Source organism: Engystomops pustulosus, chromosome 7, assembly GCF_040894005.1.
Source record: "Engystomops pustulosus chromosome 7, aEngPut4.maternal, whole genome shotgun sequence".
Taxonomy (NCBI): Eukaryota; Metazoa; Chordata; class Amphibia; order Anura; family Leptodactylidae; genus Engystomops; species Engystomops pustulosus.
Window position 1 is genome coordinate 42,995,647 of NC_092417.1, and position 26,419 is coordinate 43,022,065.

Genomic DNA, 26,419 nt, shown 5'->3' on the forward strand with positions numbered 1-26,419 from the left:
GGACCCCTACTTAAGAACACCCCACTTACAGACAAACCCCTAGTTACAAACTGACGTCTGTGGATGTTGGTAGGTTACTGCACTTTAGCCTTAGTCTATAATGATCAGCTCTAACAGATATCACAGGTGTCTGTAATGAAGCTTTATTGTTACTCCTGGTTCTTATGACAACCCAATTTTTAAATCCAATTGTCACAGAGACCAAAAAAATCTTGTCTAGAGCTGCAATTATAAAACATACAGTTCTGACTTACAAATTCAACTTAAAGGGAACCTGTCACCAGGTTTCCTGGTGACAGGTTCCCTTTAAGAACAAACTTACAGAACTTCAGGTTTGTTCTTGGGTATATATTATAATTGTAGCAAATTTTTTTTTTGTCCCAGTCACATTTGGATATTGAAATTTTGTGATGTGATGGGAACAAGGATTATCAATAAAGCTTCATAACAGAAACCTTACAGCTGCTCATTGCAGCCTGGGACTAAAGTAACATCTAGATTTCCAGGGGACTGCATGTATAGATCAAAGCAGGCAATGAACTACAGTGGGTACGGAAAGTATTCAGACCCCTTTACATTTTTTATAGTTTCATTGCAGCTAATAGGTAAGATCAAAAAAGTTCTTGTGCTCAGTAATGTACCCCCTGCCCCACATCTTGACAGGAATAAAAAACAGAAAGGTAGATGTTTTTTGCTAATTTATTAAACAACATAAACTGAAATCTCACATGGTGATAAGTATTCAGCCCATTTGCTCAGTATTGAGTAGAAGCAGCTTTTGAGCCACTATATCCAGGAGTCTTCTTGGGAATGATACAACAAGTTTTTCACCCCTGGATTTGGGGATCCTCTGCCTCTCCTGCAGATCCTCTCCAGTTCCCTTAGGTTGGATGGTGAACACTGGTGGAAGTCATTTTCAGGTCTCTCCGGAGATGCTCAATTGGGTTTAGGTCCGTGCTCTGGCCAGTCAGGAATGGTCACACAGGTTGTTCTGAAGCCTCCGCTTTGTTATTTTAGCTTTTGTGCTTAGGGTCATTGTCTCGTTGGAGGGAGAACCTTCAGACCAGTCTGAGGTCCAGAGCACCCTGGAAGAGGTTTTCATCCAGGATATCTCTGTACTTTATGCAGATTTCATATGTCTAGCGCTGATGAGAGGCTTCCTTCGGCACACTCTGCCATAAAGCCCCGACTGGTGGAGGCTGCAGTGATAGGTGACTTTTTGGCACTTTCTCCCATTTCCCTACTGTATCTCTGGAGCTCAGCCACTGTGATCTTGGGGTTTGTCTTTAGCTCTCTCACCAAGGCTCTTCTCCCACGATTACTTAGTTTGTCTGGACGGCCAGGTCAATGAAGAGTTGTGGTTGTCCCAAACTTCTGCCATTTAAGGATTCTAGAGGTCACTGTGCTCTTAGGAACTTTGCCCAGATCTGTACCTTGCCACAATTCTGTCGCTGAGCTCCTTGGGCAGTTCCTTACACCTCATGATTTTCATGTGCTCTGACAAGAAAAAACTGTACAGCTCACTGTCCGTGGATCTATACACATGCTGGAGATTCCCACTTGTGCTTGTGTAGCATAATCACTGGAAGAAAGAACGAAACACAGAGCCTACGCATTTCTGGTGCGCTAGTCATGGCTGAGAGTGAGCCATGACTAAGGGTGCATAGCGCACCAGAAACGTGTAGGCTCTGCGTTTTCCCGTTTGCACTTATTGGAATTAAACCTGCTGTATTTTAACGGATGTATTTGGAATAAAGGTGCTTAGTCAAGGAAGACATATACATTTTAATCCACGCTGGTGCGGAGGTTCGTTCTTTCTTCCTGTGTTTATATAGACAGGTGTGTGTCTTTCCTAATCAAGTCCAATCAGTTTATTTAAACATAGATGTGCTCCTATGAAGGAGAAGAACCATCTCAAGGAGGATCAGAAGGAAATGGAGAGCACGTGAATTAAATATGAGTTTGATAAATTAGCAAAAATATACACATTTCTGTTTTGAACTTTTTTGATCTTACCAATTGGCTGCAATGAAACAGAGTGAAAAATTTAAAAGGGGTCTAATTACTTTCCATAGCCCAGTGGCGGCGAACCTATGGCACGCGTGCCAGAGAGGGCACACACAGCCCTCTCTGTGGGCACGCGTACCATCTTCCTGTTCCATTTCCCTGTTAATCACTGAAGCTCAGGCAATGCAGGAAAATCTGCCGCTCGCCGAGAGCTTCAGTGATCTCTCATACTGTAGTCTGCATCTGACCTGCTCTGTGCTCACTAGTGCTGCCTTAGACACAGAGCAAGTCAGTGCCCGCCCCTCCACTCCCTCCCCCTCCTCCCCTCCCCTGCAGCCAGGAACTGCGTGAGAAAGAGGGCAGAACATCCGGAGCTTACACAACGCCGGTGAGTACATGGAAGTAGGAGCTGTTCTGTGTGCGTTACACAGGCAGCAGGCAGCTTTGGGACACTAAACAACTACAGGTCCTTATTGTTTAGTGTTCCAAACTGCCCTGTATGACAGCTTCCCATGGTCACAAATCTACTGCCCCTGGCTGGATCTCCTGTCACTGTGCCATGCTGCCAGTGACCCTGGGGTGCACTACAATGCCCTCACTGACAGCATGGCACAGGTGCCCAGAGCTCCGGACCAAGGGAGGTAGATATATATGGCCACAAACATGTAACATATGTGGTGATTTTATTGAAAATTCGCCTGCCTGGTTCCCTGTAACTTTGCTATGCAGTGCTCCCACCCTCCACCCCACAACACACACTTTGCCCTACAAACCCCCCTCCGAATTAAATTCAACAATCCTTCATATTGCCCCTGCTATTTGGTCACTGTATGGAGGTAGTGTTCCTCACTGTATGGAGGTAGTGCTCCTCACTGGATGGAGGTAGTGTTCCTCACTGGATGGGGGTAGTGCTCCTCACTGGATGGGGGTAGTGCTCCTCACTGGATGGGGGTAGTGCTCCTCACTGGATGGGGGTAGTGCTCCTCACTGGATGGGGGTAGTGCTCCTCACTGGATGGGGGTAGTGCTCCTCACTGGATGGGGGTAGTGCTCCTCACTGGATGGGGGTAGTGCTCCTCACTGGATGGGGGTAGTGCTCCTCACTGGATGGGGGTAGTGCTCCTCACTGGATGGGGGTAGTGCTCCTCACTGGATGTGGGTAGTGCTCCTCACTGGATGGGGGTAGTGCTCCTCACTGGATGGGGGTAGTGCTCCTCACTGGATGGGGGTAGTGCTCCTCACTGGATGGGGGTAGTGCTCCTCACTGGATGGGGGTAGTGCTCCTCACTGGATGGGGGTAGTGCTCCTCACTGGATGGGGGTAGTGCTCCTCACTGGATGGGGGTAGTGCTCCTCACTGTATTTGCTCCTGCTTAGTGATATTATTGGTGATATTGGTCTGTTTATTATCAGTATGGTGGTATTTATCATGTTGTACTGGTAATGGTCATGATACTACTTTATTATATGTCCCTTATAGAGGGGGATTGTCGGTAATTTTAGGCTAACTAGCCGGGTTGGCACTCTGCAATGATTACATGGACTTTGGTTTGCAGTTTGGGCACTTGGTCTCTAAAAGGTTCGCCATCACTGCCATAGCCTGTTGTATATACAAGTCTTTGGTTCCAATGCACACAATTTCCTTGCCCAATGTAATCAGAGTCTTTATTGGATAGCATTTGGTCAATGTACGTGTCCGATTTTCTGAAAAAAAAATTGCAGCATGCAATTTGATCCAATGCTTATGCACTTATTGCCCCCCAGGAGTCAAAGGGTGCATGAAAAAGTCAGTGCACTTGCATCGAAGTGCATTCTAACGCCATGTAAAGCTTAGCAGACAAGTTTTCCATTGTTTGTGTGCAATGGGCCATAGGGTGCACATACACAACATGACCCAGCTATGTGTAGAGTGCATTACCTTCCAGGCTGAACCTTGCAATGTTTTATCAAACAGGAGCCTGGTGATGGGCCTGACATTGTAGAATCTATTTATTTCTTTTGTAACTGAATCTTATTAAATGCACCAGGTTATTGCTCAGCTCATTGCAGAGGCCTAACAGCGCTGCTCCATTCATGTAAGGCACCCAATTGTTAGGTGTCCCAGCAATTACTTACCTAAAGGAATGTCAATGGCTGTTGCCACCGCTCCCAATGTGTTCTGTACGGCCTCCCCGACCTTCCTGGCAATCACTGTACTTCCCTCATCGTCTTCATTGCCATCAGCGACTAAAATGCAAATAGAGAGTCGCCCTGAGCCAAGTCTTATAATAGCACAAGTCTTTATTGGTAACAGGACACCTTGGGGAACATCTATTAATACTGCAAAGTGAGACTAGAGCAAAAATAAATCTGGCATCACGCCTCCTATTACTTGGCTTAGTTTCACCTGAAATTTTTACCAAATTTAGTCCACACCCACTCTACCTGAAGCCACACCCCTTTCACACAAAGTGAAAAATGGACCTGTCCACTGGCCAGGTTACATGGCCCAACCCCAGTGTAGAGAAGAAAAAAAAATGATGCAAGGAGTTACCGATTCCCTGCAAAACAGCAACAAACTATTATTATAATCCACAGTTCAGCACTGCTGCTTTGTGCGAAGTAGGGACTCCTTGCATCATATATCACTACGATGCACAAAGTCCAGTCCTCTGTACTGTGGTCAGTCCATGAAATCATCAGCGTACGGTCCATTTGCACATATCGGACTCAGTCCTGTGCAGTCTGACTGTGCCCCATGAGCTCAGTTATTGGACAAGTTCTGACAAGTCTTACCCATGTGTGTTCCTCTCATGTCATAGCAGCAGTCACATACACGGACTGGGGACAGCCCCCAACCTCTTTCAGGCACCGGACGACTTTTGGATGAGCAGCTGTCACAGAAGCCTTCTCCGCAGACCCGGCAATGATGTTTGGTGTCATTATCTTTAAAGGGAATTTTACATTTTGTACATTCCTGTAAACGGCAAAATAACTGATATGATATCACTGGCGACAACCTTATGGAGCAGTTCAAAGTTCAGGTCAAAATCCGCTGTCCATTTTTTTTACAACATGGATTCTGACCATCAAGCCCTATCAGCCTGGAGTATAGGCAATGTCTGACACCTCCCATTGATTTCAATGGCTTTCAAGATTCGTTGGATTCCCATGAATTTCAACAGGATTTTGATGAAATCTCTTCTGGGTAAAGAAACCCTAATGATACAGAGCTATTTAATTTTTATTAAAACCAAACTAGTGTATCTATTCCAGAAAGAACAGATTCCTAACTGTAGACAGAGCTGAAAACTGCATATGTTCCTAAAATCCTAGTGGAGAGTCGATGGCTACAAGTCTCCACACACCTACACGAAGGGCTTCATTGTCAGTCTCCATAAGGAGAACTTTTACTTCCCAACCCTGGTCACAAGCCTCTCACCCAGCCAAAAGAAACGCAATGAGGTCGAAACAGCGCTGTCTATAGTTGGGAGCCTGCTCCTTCTGGAATAGATATACTGGTTTGGTTTTAATCCCACATGTCATTAGGCCTCTTGTAGGTCATGCTTGATGTCAAAGGAGCTGCCTTACAAGGTAGATAAGAGGCGTGGTTTTCCTTATCCCATCCTTTAAAATTATGCATATTTTCCCAGAATCCCCCTAGTGGAGCGTTGATGGCTACAAGTCTCCTCATGCCTACACGGCGGCTTTAATTAGCAAACTCTACATAAGGAGAACTTTTACTTCCCAAACCTATATAGATAGAAAGACATTACTATTCACAGCGGACACGCAGGTGTGAGGGTTTTGCAAATCATCTTACTTTACTGACCCATAAAAAGACTGCGTTGTGGCCTCTTTGGTACTCTGCAACCCATTTGGCGTGTCTATGACCCCCACCAGAGATCGGCTCTATCCGATCAATTACCCCTGATCCGTAAATTACAGCATTTACTAGAATAATGCTACCCTACTAGTGGTATGAAGTTACTACAGACTGAAGAGGAGACTCTACGACCATTATATGCCCCATGAACTATGTGAGGATCAAGCACCATAATCTTACCAGAATTTGAGAGTTTGGTTTCCAGTAGGATGGGGCAATCTGATCGGTCAGCCATGAAGTCACTGCTTTGGTGGGTCCAATACTTAGTTCAGTCACAGACTGGGCCATAAAGTTCATACCGTCCAGAAGGCGCTGTGCTGCATTGTTGTTGTCCTTTAGGAATCCATCAGACTAAAGAATTGTAAAAAAAAGTAGAGTTTTTTTCCAAGGCAATGTCCATCGTGTGATATCATATCCATAAGGAGACATCTCAGCTTCAGACTCCAGTCTCCTATTAGCAGCTCGTTCTCCGATACTTAAAGGACAACTACCACCAGGATGAAACACTGTATGCAAATGAGCCTGAGGGCCTCCAGGCGTTTAAGGAGTCTGGAGCCCCTCAGGCTCATTTGCATACAGTCCTTCATCCTGGTGGTAAATGCCCTTTAAAGGAAACCTGTCAGCTTCCGAGTCACATAAAAACTAAACAGATTGTTGAAGTGTCTTCCATTATAAGCAAACCATTATTAAAAATCAGGGGTCCTAATGCAGATAAATCTTCACTTTTATCTATATGTAAATTAGCACTTAATTAGCACTAATAAGCTACAGTTTCACTTAAGAATAAGTTATTGTCAATCAAGGAACCAGATGGTTTAACTAGGCACCGAAATGCTTATCTGTATATAAATGAAATTATTTTCATGCACTCAAGCCACAGATTTCCTGATGCAAGTTCTCTTAAAGGGCTCTTCACACACAGGGCCATAAGCTTAGTTTATTGTGACCCTTTAAAGGACCATAGAAAGCTACAGACAGTGTTATCTTATGTTTGTGTGTTCTTAGTAGCAGCAGGACTGTGAAGAATACATTTAGATTGTAGCTGGACTTGGAACACTGCTGTATTAGATTTCCTCAATGAACTGCTGCAGAGCCTCTTCCCTCACTACGGAGTAAAAGCTGTAGAAAACTTCTTGTTGAATACTACGACAGCTACTCAGAGGTGATAACATAATATAGAGATCTCACAGTACAGCAGTGTGAGGAGACCCTACCGGTGGTACACATCCAACTAAAATCCTGGAACCTAAATGCATATTTCACAGTCCTGCTGCTACTAACAAACACAGATGTCTGGTTACACAGCTCTCCAGATCTAATTTATAACACTGTCTGCAGTGTATGGTCAAATCCACTGGTACAAAACCTTTAAATAATAAATCCAACCCTGACATCCACTATAATTATTTCTAAGTGAGATGTCTACAATATCAAAATATAAATGACTCACATCTGGCCAGACATGTTGTATCTCTGTGCGGACAATGGTATCAACTGGATCCTGATTTCCAAACCAATACTGGCGACTGCGATAGATCACCCCACAGTAAGGACACTCAATCACGTACCTACAGGAGGAAAGAGGTTCTGCTATGAGGAGCGATATATATGAAGTATTACATGTTAGTAGTTAAACACATGACGTGACTTACCCAGACCAGGCATATTTGGCAAGGCCCAGCCAAGGGGAGTCAGTGGATGCAGCGGTTTTGGGGACCACATTCATCTCTCTTCCACTTTCATAACAAGCCTAAAAAATGAAGGCACAGAACAGACAAAATGGTCTAGAGTGACAAGACCCGAGTCCCCATCATCCCATTCATTCATCTCTGTAGGGAAAGGTTTGTAGAGTCCATGGGAAGGGTACAAATGTTCCATGCACAGTGAAGACCCCATAACTGGACCCCCTAGACCTTACCTTACAAGTAAACACTCTGTTATCATACTGGTGGGAGTATCTGCAGCGTCGTGACGCCTCGTGTAGGACGCCTTCCTTGGAGTGATTCATACTGTTCTTACATCCAGCACTGAATAACAGAAGGACAGAGTAAGACAACAGCACCAGCAGGGCACGTGTGCAGAGTTAGGAATAATCCATCATAGTTTCTACATCCAACTTTAAACATTTCAAATTCATTTCTTATGTGCAGGTAGCATGTTATAGAGCAGGAGGAGCTGAGCAGTGTGTAAATAGTGTCCTATCTGCAGGCAGCATGTTATAAAGCAGGTTGAGCAGAGTAGATTGTACATAGTGTCCTATCTGCAGGCAGCATGTTATAGAGCAGGAGGAGCTGAGCTGTGTGTAAATAGTGTCCTATCTGCAGGCATCATTTTATAAAGCAGGCTGAGCAGAGCAGATTGTACATAGTGTCCTATCTGCAGGCAGCATGTTATAGAGCAGGAGGAGCTGAGCTGTGTGTAAATAGTGTCCTATCTGCAGGCATCATTTTATAAAGCAGGCTGAGCAGAGCAGATTGTACATAGTGTCCTATCTGCAGGCAGCATGTTATTGAGCAGGCGGAGCAGAGCAGATTGTAAATAGTGCCATATCTACAGGCAGCATGTTATAGAGCAGGAGGAGCTGAGCAGATTGTACATAGCGTCCTATCTGCAGGCAGCATGTTATAGAGCAGGAGGAGCTGAAAAGATTTTAGGCAGTTACAAGCAATGAATACAGTCAAAGGGTGATAGTCCAGAAAATTTGGGTTATCTGAAGACACTATTGAGGTGACACTTACCCACAGCTAAGACACAACGCAGAGCAGGTAAAGTACTCATCTGGGAAGAAACAGCTATGTGTCATCTGGTCATCAGGTATTTCACCACTAAAGCGATCGCTCAATGCCTGGAAACAACAAGATCACTTATGTAGACACTGGTTTATAGTGTAGACAGCAGTTGAAAAAATTTTTTTTTTTTAAATCTTAATAGACACTTCTCCCTTGAAGAAGATAAGGAAGGAGAACTACAATCCGAGGACAGTCTCCTGCAGACTACGGGTGGAATGGGTGAGTATTTTGCCTGCGTTTTTGGTAGTTGTAATTGGGTGTCTTTAGGGCAGTGGCTATGGCTGAAAATTCAGTACATGTGCATTAGGACTTGGACCCCAAAGTTGACAATAGCAACACCCCAACTTCTGTAATTATCTCCCACAATAGATGAGAATAGGGGAGAAAAGAACTAGGGATGATGAATTACACACTTGATCCTTCCGGGAGATGAGCCGCGCTCGGTGCACTTTGTATGTATGACATGATCTACATAACACTATATACATGCATTATACAAATCCCCTCTGCAATGAAAAAGCCACAAAAACATCTCCATTACAAAGTAAAATATGTTACATCTACATCCCTATACAAGGGAGAAGCCATTACAAGCTTAAGTTATAGTGTTTTTCTAAAGTATCTTGTGAAATCTCCTCTCGATTCCTCCATAAATTTATGTGATAAACGGCGCCCCAGCAGTCCACTGGTTGTGTGTGGTACTGCAACTCATCACTTTGTACCTGAACTGCACGACCAGACCCAACATATGCCTTGAATCCTGTTCCATCCCTTTAAGGCTACATTCACATGACCGAATAATTTCTCCAGTCCCGTATTTACGGGCCGTATGAGCCCGTATATATGTGGCGTTTTTCATCCATATGCAGCACGTATGTAACCCGTATTTTATACGTTCCCATAGACTTCTAGGGTATACGGAACTGAAATACGGGAGAAAATAGGACATGCTCTATATTTTTATACGGTCAGTATACGGTAGGGTACAGTGTCAAAAACGCCAATATAAATGGTTGGACGTATTGTCCATTGAAATGAATGGGGCCGTATGTAACCTGAAAAAAACGGTACGGTACAGATACGGCCGTTTTCATATGTCTGCGTGAATGTAGCCTAAGGCTAGTTTCGCACTGCCGCGTGCCTGGGTGAGCATATGACAGCGCGCTGGAGAGGGGCGGAGAGTGCTGCTCACCCGTCCCCTCTCCATAGCGATGTACAGTGCCCTATCTTTTCCCCATGCACAGTACGGTGCTATACGTGTCTTGTCACTGTACCGCCGCCATAGACGTATATGGGGAGGTGTATACATCCCCACAACAGCAGTGCGCAGTGGGACCCAACACGCTACACGGCGAGTCTACACCACACAACTTCTCTTGATTTCCAATTATTTCTCTCCAATGACTGTCCCTTATTGGAAATGGAGATCAGATTGCATTTTCTGGGGATTTTGTAGGAGGGACCGATAAATTCTCACAACACAAGAGCTGGACTAAAAAACTTTTTTTTTTAAACTATACTTTTAATATAGACCTAAAATATGCACCTGATGATATACATGGGGTAAAATAATATCTAAAGAAAACTCCTTAAGGGCTCGGCCACTTAAAAGTTCTGTATCACTATCTTGATATGTAAAGTGAAGCCTCCTGTCTTTTACCTTATCAGCCAGATACTGATCGCGGGTCATGTGATCTCTATCTGTCCATGAACAATCGCCCTGACCGGACCTTATGATAGTATTCATGATTAAAGGACACCTGTCATCAGGTCTGTGTCACTTGTCCTGTCACCTCTACCTGTTGGAGCAGCTCACAAGGATCCCATCCCAGCCTTTATCTAGTTATTTCATACATTAATCATTGTAAAATCATCTATTCTTTATTATGTAAATTAGGCTGGTCATATGGTCAGAGGCAGTGATGTCACACATGTTACCCCTCCCCCTGCTCATGTCTGTGTGTAATGTATAATAAAGCATAGTTAGTGTATCTGCCGACATGCTGCATCCTCCTAATACACAGACATCAGCTACACAAGTACCTGACATGTTCTGCTACAACATGGCTGCCTGGAGCTGTTGTATCTTTCACATACACACACAGGCTGCAGGAGGCGTGACCACCACCAAGCACATGGAGCAGCAATCACACCATTATACAGCCTCACACCATTATACAGGCTGTCAGTCAAGCACTGGGGGTGTGGCTGTACCTCCCACTCATGAACAAGCTGGACAGCTTGAATATGCTAATGACTCATTGGACATTTCACAGGTCATTTGCATACAGCTTTAGGACCTCATTGCTTAGGTTTACAGGCATGTAGAGAGACAATGAAGGAATAGAGGCAATGCTCTCTAATGGCAGTTTATGAAAATCTAATTTTGCATGACGGGTTCTCTTTAAGATCCTGGCAGGGCGATTGCTTATGGATAGTTATAGATCACATGACCCTCCATCTGCAGCCATTTTATGGTCAGGAATGTCTGGCTGATGAGGTAAAAGACAGGAGGCTTCACTTTACATATCAAGAAAGCGGAGCAGATCTATTAATAGATGTGTATTGGTAAATTACCTAATATCCTGCCCCCCACCCTTACATACATTACAAAAAACATGAGGTAAAGCGGCCAACCCCTTTACATTCCATAACTAGAAATATCCCACTCATGTAATAGAAACCCTGCAGCCAATTACTTCCAACATTATCCCATGAAACTAGTGGGACAATTCCTCTGTCTGCAAAATAATGTGGCAGGGAAGACCACAGAGACATCTGGTAGGGGGTAATAATTATTTTTTTTACTTTATTTTACACTTTTAATGTTAAAATTAGCAATAGCTTAGGCTTCCCATCAGGACGCACTTATCTGTGACCTGAAGTTTGTTGCCCGTGTGGCCTTTAGGTCTGACCAAGCTGCAAACATGGGCAGGAATAGGGCCTGATCCCAGATTTCCGGCCTTGTATATGAGCCCATACAAAGATATGGGGACGTGTGATAGCCACATAGAAGCATCAAGAGCAGGAGGCGCACCAGGCTCATTTAAATATTCTTAAATTCATGGTCTTTGTTTATTTCCATAGCGAAGGAGAAGGAGTGTATTGGTATGTGTGTGCGAGTCTCTGATTGTCTGAGCGTCAATGTTAGTTTCAGCAAGTGGACTGGCAATAATGCTTTGATTTCCTTCCTGAAGCTTGTACAGTATAACACTTTTTATTTATGGGAAATGTAATACTCTGACTGTCACTTCATGATGACATTAATTACTGCTGAAATGTGGTGAAGAATAAGGAATAGCCAGCGATCTTCTCATTTAATTTTGTTTATTGTATAAAAAAAATAAAAAAATATTTGAAAAATAAAAAAGAGACATAATAAACTAAGATTACAGCAGAGTGGGCCAGGAGGGGAAGGTGAGTATTAATCATCTACCATCAGATGGAAGATTTCCTTTAAAAAAGTTACAATGTATAATATAGTGAGCTTAAAAACACCCAAAAAATGGAATTTATTCTACTAGCACTGCTGGACCATAATATATATAAATGTATAATGGCTTGGAAGCGTTGACCTTCACTTGCCCTTGTTTTTTGGCTGTCAGTAGAGGATGGTGTCACTTATACTTAGGCTGTCCTGTAGGATTGTCACTCACCTTCTCCGTTTTCCTAAACTCACTACACCCTCTGGATGTCCATATACCCGTCACCAGTGTGCTCATATCTTTCTGCTGCATTCCCCTCAGTGTTCCCTTTAAGCCTCTGTAACTTGTTCAGCCAAGAAAACTGGCTATTCTATGTTAGACTTGAAGATTGGTCACGCCATAGTTACTAAAGTGTTCAAAGTAGTGTAAAAGAACAAAAAATTGTGCAATAAAAATACAATGCGGATAGAACGGACATGCGATTTGCTACAGATTTGTAAGGGCTTAAACAAACGACCATGGGGGTTCCGTGAATCGGGTACAGTACACTGGCCGGATTTCACAGACCGACCACAGAGCAGAGGAAGGGATATATAGTGATATATGATACAAGGAGTCCCTACTTCCCAAATAAAAAAAGATTATTATTATTATTATTGTTACAAGGAGTCCCTACTTCCCAGCTTTGATTGTGAAAGGGACTCCAAGCATTATATATCACTACAATGCAGGTCGCAGTGATGGAATCTGCCCAGCGTGTGGTCCATGATTCACAGACCGACCACAGAGGAGAGGAAGAGATATATAGTGATATATGATACAAGGAGTCCCTACTTCCCAAATAAATAAATATTTTTATTATTGTTACAAGGAGTCCCTACTTCCCAAATAAATAAATATTTTTATTATTGTTACAAGGAGTCCCTACTTCCCAGCTTTGATTGTGAAAGGGTCTCCTAGCATTATATATCACTACAATGCCGGTCGTAGTGATGAAATCTGCCCAGCTTGTGGTCCATGATTCACAGACCAACCTCTGTCATCTGTATGAGCCCTATCTGTATGAGGCTCTAACTATTACATAGTGCTCCTTAGTATTTAGGAACTGAGCTATGCTATCCATTTACCTTTAAAGCCTTGTAGATGACCCCAGGGTGACGGGATGATCGGGTGGTGTTGTTCTCCAGCTGCTGCTCGATTGAACGTCTAAGGCCTGAGAAGTCGGTGGGTGGGTTATAGGTGCGAGTTCCTTTATAATGGATGGAGCTGAAGGCTTCTGGGAAACGGCCAAGCTTACGGAAGCGGTCCTGTATTACCTTCTCTGGTATTTCGGAGGCCTTTTCTACAAGAGGAATATCAAGGAAAGAGAACATGTAAGGCAACTGCCGAGAGATAAGAGTCGCCCCACCCAGGTATACAGTGGTAAAAAAAAAAAAAAAAGATGAAGAGAAAAAAAAGTTTGTACAATTTTTTTTTTTTTTTTTTTTTTTTACACTTTCACTGTTTATATTAGATGCTAGCACTTCCTTCCTGTATTGTCTGTATACAAAGCAAAGTGAGGAGCTTTCTCATAGATTGTAAGCTCTGGTGAGCAGGGACCTCATTCATATTGTTTCATATGACCATGTACCGGTAATTGCTCTGTAATATGGTATTTAGATTGTATATGTAACACATAATCTGTAAAGTAATTTTCAACTGCATCCAGAAAAACAATAGAGACGGAGGTCCAGCTCCACTTCCTCTGAACTCTTGCCTACATAGAAGAAGAGCTGGACTTCCAACTCCGGCCTCTGTTGTCATTCTGGAGCCGTAGGCTGACAAAATCAATTAAACAGTGGGGATGAGAATCGAAGACCTCCACCTATTTATGGATTGGGTTATCAATGTTGCACTCCTGAAAAACCCATTCCAGGAAATCTACTGCCTGGATCAAGGATTGTAAACCAAGCACACTGACATACTGGTGTGCGGCCCTTCTGGCAGGATAAGCTTTTCTTTAAGATTTACATGTCCTTGTTTAAGAAAAAAAAAAAAAAAGCTTTACATACTATGCAAATTAGTTTGAGAGGCTTCAGGCTACATTAACACCAATGGAACCCAAAGCCCCTCAGACTAATTTGCATAATTTTTAAAGCCTTTTTTCATAAAAACCAGGGCATAATAATAAGAAATGCAGATCCTGTCCAGTGTGTCAGTGTGCTTGGTGCACAATCCCTGATCCTGGTGGTAGTTGTCCTTTAGGTCAATCCTCAGAATCTCAAGGTGAGAAACATGTAGCAGTGGGAGAAGCAGATATAAAGCTTGTGGTCTGGGGCCTATACACCGAATATCAGGCCATTACTTCCGGATTGTATTGCACAATGAAAAACAAGTGACAAGGACACATTGGAATGTAAGGACAACGTGACAGCAGGAAAAAACAGGTACCTGCTGAGTCAATTGTGATTCTGTGAAGAATTTGAATAACGCACCCGTGTATTACATGTGCCAGGGATCAGCTGTCACAAAACTTGATTTAAAGGGCGTTAATATAGGTTACAGTAGAGAAGAAGGATTCTCTTAAATTGCACAGTAGAAAAATCAATTGCACCAGCCTCAATTCTCCTGTCTTCATTTTTTAATTATCAATAATGGAGAATGACCATCAAGACAAAATATATTTTCTTTTTATTTTCTGATCCCCATATTAAGGGGATTGTACACTAATACAAAAACTTTACCAGGGTACGTACAAGATGGTTGATATGGCACTTATCCTGGTTAAGTTTTGTGATTGAGATCAACCCCTTAAATTTCATACATGTCTCAGATGGAAAACTTCCTTTTAATCTGGTGATTATTGGCTCCATAAAAAAACATCTGCCCTAAAAACAATAAAAAAATCTTGCCTATATAATGTTTATCACAACTCTATAAATTGGAGGAGATGTATTACAGTATTCTTCGGACTATAAGGCGCACCATCAATAAATGCCTGCTAAAACGTCTAGATTCATATATAAGGCGCACCTGATTATAAGGATGAATGACCAGCAGGTGGCAGACCTGTGCACAGTTTAAGGCATCTGTTGTCTGTAAGTACGGTTCATATATAAGGCGCACCTTTGATTTCTGAGAAAATCTAAGGATTTTTTGTGTGCCTTATAGTCCGAAAAATACGGTAATGTTTCGGGTCATTAGACCAGTGCAGAGTAGGGCTACACAGATCTCTGCTGCGCTAGACTAATCCCTGTGTCTGATGCTGGATGAATAATCTGGTGCAGGATAAGATTGGGGAGTCCTACTCTGCACCTCCTATTAGTTGCTCTAGTTTGCTGCTCCACAATATAGAATTTTCTGGCGCACAGGTTATTGCGCCATTTTTGGGGGGAGTCGGAAAACATCCTAAAATTGTCTAAAACCGTCAGTAAATGTGACTCATTTCAGGTGCAAATTACTCGAGTTTTCGGGTGTAGACAGATTGATACATCTCTCCATTATCTTTGATCCTAAAGTTTAAGCTTTCATAAAGATAGTATAGTAAACTATCACTTAGTCACAATGTCCTGACAAGAGTTAACTGAACGGTAAGAGGAGCCAGTGTATTTTAGGACATAATGATAGAGCGCAGTTCCAACCAGACACGAGAATAAAATGTTGGTTGGAAACACTGATATCCGGTTATGGAAGAACAATCATGGATCAAAAATAAAACAAAATTATATGAAATTGATTCAATTACAAAGGGGTTTCTCAAAATGCCCCCTGTCCGTAATATTCACACTAGAGGGTAGGGAGACGCTAATGAAGAGCAGCTCTTGCGCTGGTGACCATCGGCATTGAGGTAGGAGCCCGGATATCAGAATGTGCCGGATTCCTGCTCCGATAGCGCAGGCTCGGCGTCCAAGCCCATGCAAGTACCGCAACACAACTGTTCATCCTTGTGCGGAAATATATACGTTGTGTGTTTTGGTACCTGGAAGTCCCAGCTACGTCAAACACAGGCTCAGTAGTGTGCTCGGGGTTCACACATTCCTTGCATGTATTTTTAGATTATTTTTTATTTTTTAATTTTTTTACAGGACCTCAAATCTTTGTTTTGTACAAGACAGTAAAATGTTGTCATACATAAAGAGGGCCGCCAATAGGGATTTTGGGGCCCCTCACTGGTAAATTTTGTGGGTGCCCCCACCCCCCTACAGAATGATAATCCGGACCTGTGTGCACAGTGAGTTCCCTGCACCTGGGAAGGGGGGAGGGTTTTCTATAACTAGGGGCCCCTTCTCCCCTTGGGGCCCCAAGAACACAGTCACGCTAATCCCCCCTGATGGCGGCCCTGTACATACAGTGCTAGATGCTGATGTCAGGATCCCAGCTTAGTTATGTCTGTGTGTTTGTATGGGGGCTGTAGGAGATGCCCATGGAAGCAGACTATCAATATCATATTGGATGTCAGTATAAAGTCTGCGGTAGCGTGTACTTGCTTACGAGAGGCAATGACCTGTTAGAGAGGCTGTTGTTTTCTCTGTGACATAGCGCTGTCAGGGTTAGTCATATCCTTTACTGTCAGTAGTGAAACTTTCATCCACATCATCCATTACCAAACAGCAGATGATACGGGATGTAAACAAAGTCATAACTAAAACACTACACAAAAAAACTTACACCTAATATTAAAAAGATCAACACACTCACCAGTGAATACATGTCAGAAAGTTCTCATCTATTCAGTAATCTCTTAACATTGTCCGGGATTATTACAATATTGTCCGGCTTCAAGGTCTGATATTAAACCAGCAGGTCCATACTTACCCCCTACTCTGCCCCAGTCCAGCGCTAAACCTCCCATTACCGCCAGGGTCAGCCCGCAAAATCCAACGGTGACAGGAGGCGAAGGACCGGACTGCAGCAGAGGAGAGAAAAATACTAATTCTTCTTCTTTCAGAAAATATGATTTTTCTGGTCAGCCAATAAATGTATAATTCCTTAAAGAGAACCTGAACCTAAAACTGACTTTTTCCCCCCCAAAAAAAGAAAAGTTAGAGAAGAGTTTACCTTTCTCTCTGCAGAGCAGTGTCCCATGGGAGTGGTAAGTGTGAAGGGCACCTCACCCCGACCATCAGGGAACCGCTCCGTCATGCGTCTATTTCAAATTTGAAAAATGCCCATCTCCCTCCTATTGAAAACAGAGGCAAGACGGAGCGGTTTCTCTGAGGGGGCGGGGCACTTCTCACTGGCCACTCCCACGGGACACTGCTCTGCAGAGAGAAAGGTAAACTTTCCTCTAACTATTCTTTTTAAGGGAAAAAGCCAGTTTTATTATAAAACACTTTGGCAATGTGCTCACTATGCTCTATGTGGACATGAAGGAGCCAGAAAAAGGGATTTTTTTTTTTTTACACATCACTGAAGAACTTTTATTGTTCTGGGATAACATGGGACTTCTACACTTTTCTCTACATACTACGGCAGAGGAGAGGAGTCAGTATAGATTTTAGGGAATTAAAACTCCTCCGAAAGCTTCAAAAAATATAAAGGGGTTATCTAGGATCAGGGGTAAAAAATAAGTTTCCAACCATAGCAACTAACCTCTCTCCGTCACCCTTATTCAGCACAGCGCCACCCAACGGCCTGCCTTTATATAGAAAGGCTCAGTGGTAAGGTCACGTTGACAGCCATGTACAAGGTATAGCTGCAATCATTAGGTGGTGCACGACTCAACTCCGTGTCACCTCGCTGAACCAGAGCACCAGAGAGAGGAGAGTACAACCTACATAGTTGGGATACATTCAGACCTCATTATTTCTCTCCGTTGTAAGGATGCGCTGGGAGGATTAGGACGTGCGCACATACAGTGGGATCGGTCGTCCTGTTCCTCCCTCTCCATCCTGAAAGTGGCAGGAGGAGTAAACTTCAGCAGCATCCGGTTATCGGTTGAGTGAGCAATTAATTAATCCTTATTTGGACAGTGACATCACTGGGAACCTTCCAGAACGTACGCTCAGTAGAGGCCAGGGGAGGATACAATACTTTGCATCCGCTCCCCATAGGCTATTATGGCCACCGCTGAGCGTGCAGGAAAGAGCAGGATGTAGAAAGGCGTAGCTTGCTGCGTCTTTCCATCATGTGTTTGCCAACCATGGAAGCAAAAACGACGCCCCCCGTCTGCCAGTATAAGTATATAAGTAGCAACAGATAACATGGCATCAGTATTTCTAAAATCGTGACTGGTCATGTGGATTCCATGTATGTAATACTATTACCATCAGCCAAAATGGATTTATTTACCTGATCCCAATAACTTGGTGTGTACAGTTTCATGAAAGATGATGACTCCAGGTCCCAAAGTGGAAAGTGGCACATCTAAGCCACAACGTGCAGTGGTGGCTTTTAACTCTTTAGTAAAATGTTTCAAGTAAGCTTCGGAAGCATCACCAAGGAACTTGAAAAGATCATTGTGCAAACGATCTGCGTGAGTTCTGTAGATAACTAGATCTGAAATGGCTAAGACTTTAAGAAGCAACCGAGTTCTTTGACTCAGGTTGACAGTGGCTCCAAGAAGTCCTTCTGTGTCAATGACTACAACTTTATGGACGGGATCAAATGCTGCCCAGACACCGATGGTGCAGGACTCTTGAGCAGGAGAGGTTTTGAAAACTTCACGTCCATAAAAGAACGTGTGGTTCAGAGTGTGAGATTTTCCGTCACCGGTGTTTCCAAAAATGGAGACCACTTTTAACAAATCCTCAGGACTGCAATCTAGTTTTCTTAAGAAATCTTCTTCATCTTCTACCTATAGTTTTAAAAAGATCAAAAAGAAGAAAATTTGTAAAAAAAAAATAATAATAATAAATGAGAACTGAAATTGTATTAGTTGCTAAGGGTCATCCCTTCACTTTTCCTTTCCACTAAGTAAAAGGCTTTTTCCATCTTATGTAAAGTGTTATCTTATAAAATGTGTCCATCATATAAAAATGTGTCCCACTAAAAAGAAGGAAAAAACAAATTTATCTATACTCACCAGTCTTCCTATACTGCCACTTCCATCTATACCCACCAATCCTCTATTCTATATACTGCCAAGATCAGGGATTGGGTGCACCTGTGACATATGCGTCTATGTGTCTATACACCTACCTGCTGCAGACATGTAGACCAATCAGCTGATGTATAGATTTTTACATCCATGTATTGAAACACATTGTTATATAGGCTTAAAGACCCATTTAATATTCTACCATCTGAAATTTCAAATGTTGGCTCAGCCAGGTGTTCCTGGTGAAGTATATAAATGTTTAATTTGGATGCAAGGAGAATTTTGCGTAGATGTAACCGTCATGTCCCCCCCCTCCCCTCCCCTCCCCCCCCCCCCCCCCCCTGTTCTACCCAAAACAGCTGCAGCAAAGCGCTCTTAGTGATACAGATCCAGGACATCCACATCACCATATAAACCTGAAAGAGGGTTTTCTAATTTTAGACACTTATTGGGGGGAATTCATTATGACTGGCATTTTGACCTCCTTAAAATTCCCCTGATGCTTTGGTGTTGTATCTACTAAGAGGCTTTGACCTCTTAGTAGATTGGACACAAACTCCGCCAGTTCGGACCCAAGACCAGGTCTACGGTGGCAGAGTATTTTTTGCCAAAATCTCTGCCGGTTTTCCAGTGAAGACTATAATAAATCCGATGGGCCGAGTGTTCATGCCCCAACCTGCCTCTCGCCCACCCCGTTACTTGCCCAAAGTGGCGTGCGGGTTGGAGAATCCAGGGAACTAGCTGTGGAGGGGAACATTTATGTGCCAGAAAGTTGCCAGAGAAGGCATGATTAAGTCCGAAACACGTGGGTTTTCTGCTCTGTCCAGGTGCATATACATGTAAGCTCTATGATGGGTTTTAATTATAGGGAATAAAGGAAGATTTTTTTTATCTACATCCCGTAGAAAAGTGCTGGAGTACTTATGTCGTTTGCAAGTTGCTAGAAGGAATGAATGAATCTCCCCATTATTGCATATCCTCTGAGATGAAAGGAATGGCAGCAGATGTGCAAAACTGCTCCCACATTCTACATTCTAAATAGGGGTCCAATCACTGATCATGAGCGAAGGGGTTCTGTTCCCCTAAATAATGGAGATCAAGTATGTGCCCTGCCATCTCATTAGATAGCCTTGTCCGAGATAGCAGAGAGCTGCCAAAACTAAATTCAGTAAATGCAGCGGCAACGCACGTGCACGAGCTTCCGTTACACTCACACAGGGGAATGCGACCCCATTCTTATTATCTTCCAGACACCTGATCAGCATGTTACTCCCTATTCTTTGGACAACCTCAATTTAAAAGACAATTTCGAATTTAAAGTTCTAGAACCTTTATAAAGTTAATATACTGAAAACTGTTAGGTACCTACTGCTGCTCTCTGCTCTATCCGGTCTAGATAATTCTCTATTTATGCATCTGCCAGTGCATCAGGTGCATTATAATGGCTATATACATACAAGTGTATGTTACCAACCAAAAACCTTTCATTGAAAATAAAAAAAAAATACTTTTTACAGCTAAATATGTGGATTTTGGAACCAGAACAAACAGTGGAATGTGGGAGATTTTTCCTTTGCACATAAACCTCAGGGACATTTTTTATGGCTGACATATGTACCTTTACTCTATTAATAGTCTTAGTTTGTTCCAACCTCTAATGTTTGGATTATTCTAAATTTACATGTGCTATTTTTCATGGGGCGTTTTTTGCTTTAATCGGACCTTGTTGGACAATACAACAGTAATATTTTTTTATATAAATAATTTTTAATCATAGTTTTAAAAAACAAAACACATAACTAGGGTACTTAAATACATTTATATTGTTAATGCCTTTGCAAGTTGGACACCAGGTTACTGCTAGCATGGACTGGAGGGGAGTTTCATCATCTTGTCAAATGCTGTTATCTGCCATCTACGTGTCAGGGTGCCACACACAGGAGTTACCAAGCACATGACAACCAAACAATAACTAGACTTTACCTATGGGGACAACCCGGCATCACAAGACGTTTTATATTTGTGTAACTGTTACATAACAGCTGCAGGAACTATTTGCAATAAGTATTTTTTTTTACATTTATAGCCTATATTTAAGGTGTTTTCAATAGAAAAAAAATTAAGCACTAGTATAGGCGGTCCCCTACTTAAGAACACCTGACTTACAGACGACCCCTAGTTACAAACGGACCTCTGGATGTTGGTAATTTACTGTACTTTATCCTTAGGCTACAATAAACAGATATAACAGTTATCACAGGTGTCTGTAATGAAGCTTTATTGATAATCCTGATTCTTATGACAACCCAACATTTTTAAAAACCAATTGTCACAGAGACCCAAAAATTTTTAGATGGGGCTACAATGATAAAGTATACAGTTCCGACTTACAAACAAATTCAACTTAAAGGGGTTCTCTGGAGGTGGAAAAACATGGCTGCAGTCTTCCAAAAACAGCGCCTCACCTGACCATGGGTAGTGTGTGGTATTGCAACTAAGCTCCATTCATTTCTATACAGCTGAGCTGCAGTACTGGCAGTAACCATGGTCAGGTGTGGTGCTGTTTTTGGAAGACTGCAGCCATGTTTTTCCACCTCCTGAGAACCCCTTTAAGAACAAGCCTACAGAACCTTTCTTGTACGTAACCCGGGGACTGCCTGTATCCAACTCTGGCTCCTAGATTCCCCCATCGTTCCAGCATGTGACCAAACTGTGCCAAAAACTGGAAGGGCTTTGGCCAATAAGTGGCCTCCTCAAAACCCCAGGACATCACTTTCATTGACCATGGGAGGTAACTTGTTGTTGTCCCAAGGTCTGAGGAGGCCACTCATTGGCTGAAGCAGGTCTCGTGACCCTCCAGAACTTCTGGCCGGATGAAGTGCAAAAACAGGAGTGACATGAGTACCAGAAGCAGGGTAGGAATTCTTTCTTTTTTTCCCTAGCTCTACCCCAGCCCATGAGGAGGATTGTCAGATTCCTGGAAAATCCCTTTAAGTCCAAGGAGACACAGCCAAAACCACCCCAACATTTTACCATCATACAATACTGGCATACCCAATTATGTATCTACTTTGGTTAGGATGAAGATTTGGATTCTTGTCCAGTCATCTATATAACACACTGAATCCTAAAAATATCCCACGTCTCAAAGGCCTATGGATGTGTACACAAGTGTCAAGAGAGATATGTTACCGTCTAACCGACGGCTGTATGTCAGCTTAAAGATGTTTTCTGAGATAATAATATTGATTATCCATCTACAGGAGATCTGCGAGGTTCCAGAGTGTCGGACCGCCGCCAATTAGCAGATAGCGACGTCTTCTGTTTATGTAATTAGGAGCCTAGCTGCAATTTCCGGAACTGACCACTATACAGAGAATGGAGCAGGGAGACTGATAATACCAGATCATCGTGGGGGGTGGAGTGTCAGACTCCCACGATACCCCCTGGCTGATCCTTTCAGGGCATGACCCCCTCATTATCTGTACTGAGACAGTGAGGTCATGTGTATGTCTACTCCCTCTGCTGGAACTTGTCATACTCAACATAGGAAGTATAGCTAGGATATGTAGTGCACCCCCAAGCTGGTGCTGAAAGGATATCCATATGCATAATGTGAACAGAGTCCATGTACCGCGCCATAATATATGTTGTCACAATAAAAGCATCGTAACATAAAAATACCTGTATTTGTTCCGTTTCATCCACGAGTAGGAAACTGACAACCTTCTCGGTCATCTTCTTTTTCCGGGAGTCGTCATCCACCTTCGGACCTTCCTGAGGCTCAGGGCTCTTTAAGGTTTGGTAAGAAGTTATTTGATGCTTGCGCTTGTTCCCTCCGGAGTGAGTTCGCTTCTGACAGTCAGCACAGAGGTCGATTTTACAAGAGAGACACCTCACAGCTGCCCGGGGCTTAGCTCCTGTGGTAGTGCCATTGTTTCCCCCTTTACATGAGGAGCAATACGGGACATATCCAGGGGGGATCCGTGTGCGCTCATGGTTCTGAAGCCTCTCTTGCTTGTGCAGAACTTCCTCGCAGCGCTGGCATTGTAACGTCTTACACTCATCACACTCAAACGCAGCTTCTTCACTTCCAGAACAGGCAAAATTCTCCTGGCACATCAAACCTGGCATCATAGTCTTCTCCCCAGCTGGACCCTGGCTACTCATCCTCTATGTTAGAAGTAACTTAAATCCTAAATCTTAAAGGCTAAGGGGTTGAATTTACCGAAGAGCTAAATATTATTCCAAAAGGACAACTAATAAAAATAAAGAGTAGGTTTATTGCACAATATTTCCATTAAAATCATACAACGGGACAGGGAAATTCTCCTGGACTCATAAACCAGTAGTAAAGTTGGGTCTAATGAGATACTTCATCATCTAAGAATATCGGATCCCAGTCTAGAACTGTACGACAAGGAATAAAAGGGATTTTCTATATTCTATTGGCACATTGGACAAAAACAAAAGCCACCTGAGATCTGGCTCCCTGATGTCATCGGTGACCAGGAAGAACAATAGTCATCTCAGCCTCCCTCCCAGACCCGTCTTACACAATGTAAACAAGGAGACACCACAACTAAGTGACGGGTTACGCGAGGTTAGACTGGTAGATCAGCCTGCCCGAGGGTTTGTGCCTCTTCCAGTGGGAGATCCAGTATCATTGGATCCAAAAAAATTAGCTGATTCTAAAGGAACTAGATTGGAAGTAAATGGATCTACTGATGAGGGGACAACTAAAACTATTAAAATCTTCTTGATGGAGGATCAGGGGTCTGGAATGGGACCGTGCCAGGTCGTGAGCTTGATAAAAGGTCTGATGTCAGAATGTAACAACAGGGATCGTCCCGAGTTATGATCTTCTGTATCTTCTGTCCAAAAAGCGCCACAACGTAGCAAAGGGATTGTCCTCCTGGGTCTCTTGATGTCAAAATGCTACAGTAGGGATCATCCTAAAACAGTCTTTTAGTAAGATGATCCCGCTTACAGGGATCTTCCGGGGTCACAAGGATCTACTCACGGGTTCATGCCCCTAGTGGCAATGGTTCTGTGGTCCCTGTTCCAATCTAGGATCCACTTAGGTTCAGTGCTTTGAATAGGAATCTTCTGGGATCCTCTAGGGGTCAAAGGTCCAAATACTGGATGAGGTGTTAGAATCCCGCTGGAAGGGTCATGTCCTGGGGATGGTCCACCTAGGGCAGAGAAGGCACAGGCTGCAGGTACCGGGGATGGACACTACTGGCATCTATTGTTTACACTACGAGCCGGCATCCGGCAGTGACTCAGGGATGGCAGCGCCCGGACACGTCTACACCGCGCGCATGCGCAGTCCGCCGTCACCCGCGGGCACTGTCCTGACTACGGGAGGAGGGGGGGGGGGGTGTCACTCCGCTCCCCGGTGACTCCTGATACGGTCCTGCCTAGAATGGAGTTGCTTCTGGTAGGTGTGATGACGTAGGAGTCACATGCCCGATGGTGGTCACATGACTCCGCTCGGCAATTTCCGTACTCGGCCTCCAGGACGGAGCCGGGGCTCACTGGAGAGTAAACAACATGTAGTGCGGGGGCGGGGCTAACACCACTAGGGTTAGTCACTGTATGTCAGGGATCAATGTGATGGATATTAGGGTTCTTTTCTTAACAGTGTTATAATACATAGACTGTTGTACATTGTGCCTCTATAATCTGCCACCCCAGGCCACCAATCAGCTTACAGAAGTATATTGTACCAAATGCTCAGCTCATTTACATAGGACACGCCCACATAGTGGAGAACTGTATTCCCATGACTTTATCCCACCCATGCAGAGACCCCCCACTCCAATGCATTCAGCAAGTGTTACCTCTGCCTTTCCTTAATTCGTAGCAGGAAAGCTAGTACATAGCACAGAAGCTAGTATTTATTATTATTACCAAACACGACCATGTATATGAGCCCATAGATATCAATTTGTCCGATTGCTAACTGATGAATCAATGGAGGCAGGATTAGTGGGATTCTGTATTCATTGTTATAGATGGGAAATCTGCTGCAAGTGGTGGAGAGAGTCTTAAAGTTTAAGAACAGAGAGATTGATATGGCGAGGAGGCAATGATCATTGTCAGTACGTGAAAAGATCCCAACAAAAATAACTTACACATTATGAAAATTAATGACGTCAGACAATGATTGCAAGGAGTCACTTTCATTGTAGCAATTACTCTATATTGTGAGTCACACAACAATTTCTACAGGTAGCAGATAGAGCAAATGTAATGTATCTGGAGTTTCTATTGAGAACAGAAGAGATACATTGTATAAGGACTGCTGCTCTTTGTACTCCTCACCACTGAAGATAGTGCTGGCAACATTCAACAAGAAGCTATAGATCTAGAGATACCTGTCTTCTATGAAAAAAATCATTTTTCAATTCCACTGTATAATTATTCCAGCTTTCCAGTACATTGCACAGGATATTAAAGGAAACCTACCACCACAGATCTACCTATTAAGGTAGATCCAGTTGTAGGTGCCTCTATTGTACGTGAGGATAGCCCTTTTAAGGGCTAATCCTCACGTCTCATGTATCTTTTTCTAAATTTTATTGCCCTAATATGCTAATTTTCAAAAGAGGCTACTGTGGCGTGGTGTAGCCGGAGCAGAGGCTTCACAGCGCAGCTACTCCTCGCTCCAGGAACCTATTTGATCCTCTTACCGGCATATCTTCGGCGCGAAGCTACGAGGGGCTGCGCGGCCTCGTCCGTGAAGCTGGAGTTCTGCGCATGCGCACTAGCTCCGGAGCAGTGATCGTGCAGCAACAGGCCTGCTGTTCTGCGCATGCACAAAACCCAGACTTCGTGGACAAAGGCGCACAGCTCCTCGTAGCTGCGTGCTGGAGATATGCCGGTAAGAGGACCAAATAGGCTACTGGGGAGTGGAGTCGCTGCGCCATGTAGCCCCAGCTCCACGCCCCAGTAGCCTCTTTAGAAAATTAGCATAGTAGGGCAATAAAAGTTAGAAAAAGATACAGGGGACGTGAGGATTAGCCCTTAAAAGGGTTCAAAACGCCACATGTGCCACCGGCCTTAATAGGTAGATCTGTGGTGGCAGGTTTCCTTTAAATGGAGCCAGTAGGAAGTACAGCTGGTCCCACAGAAAGCAAGTCCTCATTCTGATCTGTAAACAGGAAAATAAAAGGTTATGGAATTAGGAATGCAGAAAGTTCTTAAGCGGCTACACACAACCATCTGTCATGTATGTATGTGCAGTTTTTGCATATACAACATCAAGTCAGACATGGCACCCATCCTTATGATATATAGTCCAGTACCCTT

At 43.4% G+C, this 26,419-nt stretch overlaps 1 protein-coding gene across 1 annotated transcript in view; it reads right to left on the reverse strand.

The window, feature by feature from the left end:
• ZFYVE1 (zinc finger FYVE-type containing 1) overlaps positions 1-24,622 on the reverse strand; it is a 28,424-nt gene extending 3,802 nt beyond the window's left edge. Inside the window, exons 1-10 of the mRNA XM_072115631.1 lie at positions 22,787-24,622; positions 18,355-18,859; positions 13,212-13,426; positions 8,609-8,715; positions 7,789-7,897; positions 7,523-7,620; positions 7,321-7,438; positions 6,051-6,221; positions 4,781-4,961; positions 4,121-4,231 (exon numbers count right to left, since the gene is read on the reverse strand). Coding sequence (XP_071971732.1) covers positions 4,121-4,231; positions 4,781-4,961; positions 6,051-6,221; positions 7,321-7,438; positions 7,523-7,620; positions 7,789-7,897; positions 8,609-8,715; positions 13,212-13,426; positions 18,355-18,859; positions 22,787-23,272 — 2,101 coding nt within the window. The 5' untranslated portion in view covers positions 23,273-24,622. The remainder of the gene's footprint in view (positions 1-4,120; positions 4,232-4,780; positions 4,962-6,050; positions 6,222-7,320; positions 7,439-7,522; positions 7,621-7,788; positions 7,898-8,608; positions 8,716-13,211; positions 13,427-18,354; positions 18,860-22,786) is intronic.
• Between the last annotated feature and the right edge of the window lie 1,797 nt (positions 24,623-26,419).